The sequence below is a fragment of the Mauremys mutica genome, chromosome 3 (assembly GCF_020497125.1).
Source record: "Mauremys mutica isolate MM-2020 ecotype Southern chromosome 3, ASM2049712v1, whole genome shotgun sequence".
NCBI classification, from domain to species: domain Eukaryota; kingdom Metazoa; phylum Chordata; order Testudines; family Geoemydidae; genus Mauremys; species Mauremys mutica.
In genome coordinates, this window is record NC_059074.1 from 35,622,337 (window position 1) to 35,628,242 (window position 5,906).

General features: G+C 49.5%; 1 protein-coding gene across 1 annotated transcript; it reads right to left on the reverse strand.

Moving 5' to 3' along the window:
- Positions 1-542: 542 nt before the first annotated feature.
- On the reverse strand, positions 543-5,463 carry SOX11 (SRY-box transcription factor 11). Its single transcript, XM_045008371.1, has 2 exons — positions 1,744-5,463; positions 543-1,261 (listed from the first exon to the last, which is right to left on the reverse strand). Exon 1 carries the CDS (start codon positions 5,195-5,197, stop codon positions 3,995-3,997), a length of 1,203 nt encoding a protein of 400 aa, XP_044864306.1. The 5' UTR covers positions 5,198-5,463; the 3' UTR covers positions 543-1,261; positions 1,744-3,994.
- Between the last annotated feature and the right edge of the window lie 443 nt (positions 5,464-5,906).

Below are 5,906 nucleotides of genomic sequence, written 5' to 3' on the forward strand. Positions count from 1 at the left end.
ATATTGTTGTTGTTCCCTTCCAAAAGCTCTTCCAAGACTCTTTTGACAGGGTGTTTTTTTCCTTTGACTAAAGTAGACCTGTTGCTCTTTAAAATCTGCCTGACTGCTCTATACTTTTATATTTCATATTAGTTATTCTTGATTAATATTTGGTAATGATAATTTTAAAAAATTCCCTTCAAAAATACATCAAGATTTTTGTGAGCTGAAACATAGACCTTATTACAAACTGAATCCAGCTTAGATTTGACCATCCTTAATACATAACTTACTGAACATTTGCAAAACACAAATGTTCAATTACACTGCCTATCATTTTAATAAACAAGGATGCATATCAGAAAGAAGGGAGTGGAAGAAATTGTCCATACCCTCTCATGATAGCTTGAAGAATTGCTAAGAGAATTTTGGCTCTGTTTTAAAAGATTGGAATATGATCATCTAATGCGATCACCCTAGCCCATGAACATGAACTGGTTTTCAACAGTAGGACAGCTAATGGCTAGGCTGTAGAGCACTTCAGTTCCCCCCGCCCTTTTTTTTTTTTTTTGCCTTAGAAGAGATAAATGTCATTTGTTTTCAATCTAATTGCTAAGTAATTATATAGAGAACATACTAATCATTTGAGACCAAAAAAACTGAAAATCCAAGAAACTCTGTTTTATTGAGGACTATCCATTGCCAAGGATATTTTGTGTGTTGTACTTGTTTGTTTTAAAACAGTTGTTTTTTTTCATAAAGAATTATCACAATGCAAGACATAAATTTAGGTTCCCAGATATGCTGCATCTCTTTTCTGAAAGCAAGGATTTAGGCCAAACAGCTTTTATTTAGAATCATAAGTAAGTTTTTTTTTAATTATTATTATGAGAAAGAGATCAGATTATATGAATCATTTAACTACCAGATTTAACTAACCTAAAGTAGCTATCTCACCACTTAAATGCCTAAGAGTTGTCTTTGATTAAACATAACATGCATGCAGGTTTAAATGTTGTGTTTTATTATGCCTTACAAATATGTATGCAGGATTTTCATTTTCAGCAAGTCTGAAAGCCTGTAGCAGTGGTTGCCACCAAAATTACCAGCACAGTGAATTGTCCTTGTAAACAGCTGGATCATTTATTAGTGGATAAAGATAAAGGATCGACCAATGCCTATCAGATAAAAAGTAAACTTCTTGAGAAACACACTTCCACCTTGAGTCTGTTTATTGCCATCAGCAGTTCTTTCAAAATGTAAAACTGAAATCTGACGGCTCCTAAGGGGGGAAAAAATGCACGTTTACAAAGTCTGTTCATCTGCAGCAGCCGCTCACATCCGCCCTTCCCACGCCCCAGCTCTCAGACAGGCAAAGGCAACTGCAAAGAAGAGGGAATTGGAGCAGATCCCCTGGGTTCTCCAGCTGCCGGCGGGGCGGAGGTTAGCGCCGTGGCACTGCCGAGGAGGGCGGCAGCACCCTCTGGGCAGGGCATCGGTAGCTACGGGCCCGCCCAGTCCGCTGAAAGAGAAGGGAGGCAGGGCGGGCTGGGGGCAGACCGCTCCGGCTCCGCGAGCTCGGGGCCAGCAGCGCCGGTGCGCGCCAGGCTCGGGCGGGGGGGGAAGCTCTGCACAGAAGCGGCAGGGCAGAGATCAGAGCTGGCTGCACCTCCGCCCCTGCAGCAAACAGGAAGCCTCAGCCCGCCCCCTCTTGAGCAGGGTCCCCCGGCTGCGGCCGGCCTCCCCCGCTTGGAAGCCCCGTACCCGCTGCTGCCTCGCCTGCCCCTCCGGAAGGGATGCACGGCGAGGCGGGAAGCAGCCGCCAGCCCAGCACCGCGCTGTCCCGGCCGGCGTGTGGGGAGTGGAAAAGGGCGGGGAGGGTGGCGCGGCGCGGCGCGCCCCGCCCCGGGGGAGCCAGCCGCTCTCCGGTCTCTCCCCGCCGCTGCACCCCGACTCCTTCTCCCAGTTTCCCGGTTTAAGACTGACTGGGGGCGGGGGAGGCGGCGAGGCGGAAGCTGCTAAAAATAACCAGCGCGCCCAACGCCGCCGCCAGCCGCACATGGCCGGACACACCCCCTCCGCGCACAGCCAGCCTAACCCGCCGCACAGCAGAGCCCACGTGGAGGGGACCCGGGAGCCAGCGCAGACCCCGAGCAGGGAGCGAGCTGGCACACGTGGGGGGAGGGAGCCAGAGCCATCCCCGCCTCCCAGGCGCAGGGATCTCGGCCTGAAAGGTGTTCCTACCCCCGTCCCCCTCGGAGATGGGGAGAGGACTAGACCCCCCCACCCCAGTCACACTCAGCTGCGATCCCCCCACTCCGCCGAGGGGCGATGCAGCAATGACAGAAGGCAGGTAACCGGGCAGAGAACCTAGCACTAAAGCGTGCCTGGAATCACGTTCTCCGAGACCCTCTCCGCCATCTTTCTATCGGCTCCTGGGGGCCGACCACCCCCGGGGTCTCTCCCCTTCTAGGCTAGCTGGGCGCTGAAAGCCGGGTGGGGGGCCGGGTAAAATCAGCGATTTCACACGTTCGTGGAATAAAAAAGCTGTCTAAACATTCTCCCCCCTGGCTACATGCAGACACAGCCGCCTACAGCTCCGCAGGTGGGGCGTGGGCCAGGGCATCGCCAGCGTTACTTCTACAGACACTAATAGCGATACGAGTTTCTATCAGTTCCAGCTGATTTATTAAAATTGTCAAGATACAGACTTTCAGCATAAAAAAAAGGCAATGATGTTGACAGTGCACAAGTCTGCTTTTGCCATCATTTGCTACAAAATATGCAGATGGTCTGTACTTTAGATTATATTGCACAAAATGAGAAACTTTTTTTTAACTATGTGCCTTTTTTTTGCTAAAAATCGAGAATCCAGTTTCATACCTTCCATCTGGGGCCCCATCCACATATCACAGCGTATGAGATACATAAAGTCCTACTATAGTACAGTACATATACAATCTTTTAAACTAAGATAACAGCTCTGAGGTCTATATCACCATTTTCAATAAATCTTTACCTACAAATATTGAACAAATCTGAACTATAGCTGTACAAAAAAGTTTCTTTTTTTGTTTTAAACCACAAGGCCTTTAGATGCAAGGATTATTTTTAAAATTTTAATCCTTTTAAAACCAGGACGTAACGTACCAACAAACTTGCATGCTAAAAACAGAAAAGAAAAAAAAAATAAAAGGGAAGAAGTGCCTGAAAAGTCTTACTGAAAAAACACAGCAAGAATGTTCCCTTTTCACTGTACAAAAATACGCCTGAAAATATATTAATTTTTAAAAAAGACTGAGGTCTGTTATGTATCAAAAATGTTTCAATACCTTTTTGTACTGAGGTCTAGGCTGTCTGGTATTCAATCAAGGAGGTATAAGGGAACAAGTTACAAAAAAAAAGTTGGCAAGTAGAAATCACATTTGTAAAACCATAGACAATTTGATCTGAAAAGTAAACTCTGATCTTAAGTCAGTTCACAGTTTTTATTTTCTTTTTGTAAGCGTTTGTACAGTCTGCATTTTTTCAAGCTCCCTGCAGCTTTGTTAAGAATCGGATGCATAGTAGACATCAGTTTTCTCCCTCCAAAAAAAGTTGCAATGGTCCCTTTCAGAAAAAAAATCAGAACAGTTCTTTTAAGATCTCTCACGGGAAAAAAAATCCACAAACCCCCTTGAGTAACAGTTGTGCTGCCAAAAGACTTCTTTGCAGACCATCTTCCAGACTTCAATCACAGACCGACAAGCTTCGAACATCGACTTCTGAATCATTTTTCCCCCAGTCCCCCATGCCTTTTTGTTGTTGCGATCACCAAATTAAAAAACAAAACAAAACAAAAAACATAACTCCGGGCTCGGTTTGGAACTAACTTTGAGACTTTTTTTTTTAAAGAAAAGACATTTTATTATTTCATTTTTTACTCCACCACTTCCATCACATCATCACCAGCATCATCTTTCCTTTCCGATTTCTCTGCACGGTTGTTCTCATCAGCGACACGCCTTCCAGCGGCTCAGTAAGTGAAGACCAAGTCGGAAAAGTTCGCTTCCAGCCAGTCCCCTGCAATCATTTCGCTCAGCTCCGGGGTGCAGTAATCGGGGAACTCGAAGTGAGAGCCCAAGCTGCCCTCGCTGAACGAATCCAAATCTTTATCCACCAGGGACAGAGACAGGTTCCCCGAAGCGGAGCTCACCCCCAGCTCCGAGGCGGCGTGAGGGTGCTGGGAGAAATTCAAGCTCAAGTCGAACATCAGGTCGTCCGCCTCTTCGCTGCTGGAGGAGGAGGTGGAGATGGTCCTGGAGGAAGCCGGGGACAGGCTGGGCTGCTGCTGGGTGCTCTGCTTGGTGATGTTCTTGAAGTTGTAGTACAGTCTATTGCTGCCGCTGCTGCCGTGCGAGGCTGCGCTGCCCCTCACCTCTTCGTACAGGCTGGCCCCCTCGGTGGACTCTGCCGAAGAGCTCAGGGTGGGACTGGCCGGGACTTTGGCTACATTATATCGCCTCTGCTGCTGCTGCTCGTCTTCCTCGTCCTCGTCCTCCTCCGCCTCTTGCTTGATCCTGAGCTGCAGCTCGTCCTCCTCCTCCTCCTCTTCATCATCCTCGTCCATGAAGACGCACTTGACGGTTTTGCTGCTCACTTTCAGGGTGCCGTAGACATAGTCCTCCCCCGCGTAGTCCCCGGGGTGGGTGGCTTTAGCCCCGGGCTTGGCGGGAGAGGAGGAGGAGGACTTCAGCTTGCTACATTTCTTACTGGAGCTCTTGGCGCTTTTGCTGCTGCTGCTGCTGGTGGGTGCGTTTTTCTCCGGGCTCTGGCTGGCACTGGGCTTGGCTGATGGGTCCATTTTGGGCTTTTTCCTGGGTCTGTATTTGTAGTCGGGGTAATCGGCCATGTGTTTGAGCCTCAGTCTCTCTGCCTCCCGGATGAAGGGGATCTTCTCGCTGTCCTTCAGCATTTTCCACCGCTTGCCCAGGCGCTTGGAGATCTCCGCGTTGTGCATGTCCGGAGACTGCTCCATGATTTTTCTCCTCTCGATTTTAGACCACACCATGAACGCGTTCATCGGTCTCTTAATGTGCCCTGAAGCCGTTTTGCACCAGTCCGGGTCGCTCTCATCCAAAGCGACCGGGCTGCATGCCATAAACTCGCCCTCTTCGGTGTCCATCGCCTCCCTGGGCAGGTTGCTTTCAGTCTCTGCACTTTCCGCTTGCTGCACCATGCCGGGCTTGGAGCGATTTCTTTGTGTGTGCCAGCCCCTTCCCTGCCCTGCCACACGAGCCCTCGGGAGTCACAAGGTGAAGCCCAGCGTGCGAGATGCAAGGTCTCTCCGGGCGCCTTTCCTTCCCCGTTCGCACACTGCCGCTACTGCTCCCCTTGCACCAGGCAACAGCAGGACTGGGACTCTCTCCGGCTCGGCTCTTTCCCCTCCCCCCCTGCAGCAGCAGCAGCAGCAGCAGCCGCCCGGACCCCGAGCTCTCACTAGATCTCACGCCCCCTTCTGCAAAAGTTGCGGCCGGGTTCTCTCCCAACTAGTTATCAGGGTTTCATATGGGTGACATCACTCCCCCAGCCAGCCAATCATGTAACCCGGGCTCCTCCCACTGGCTCCTCCCCTCTGCCTTTATTTAAGTCCCCCACATGCGCTCCCCGCCTTTCGCACCGTTTTAGTGGGGGAGGTGTGGAATTGGAAGAGGCTGGGCTGGGAGCTTAATCTTAATATACATATATTAAAAATGACTTGCATGGGTCATTTAAGATGGGTTGTATTAATGCTTTCACTATCTCCTCCTGGGCTGGCTGTTAGAAAGCACAGCAATTTGTTTTGCTAGAGAGTATGGGATAGTGGATGTGAATCTGGTGCGATCATTTCCCATTGCCTAGTGCAGTCAGGCTGGGTGAGCTCATGTCCTAGGGAATGAGGTGCATCC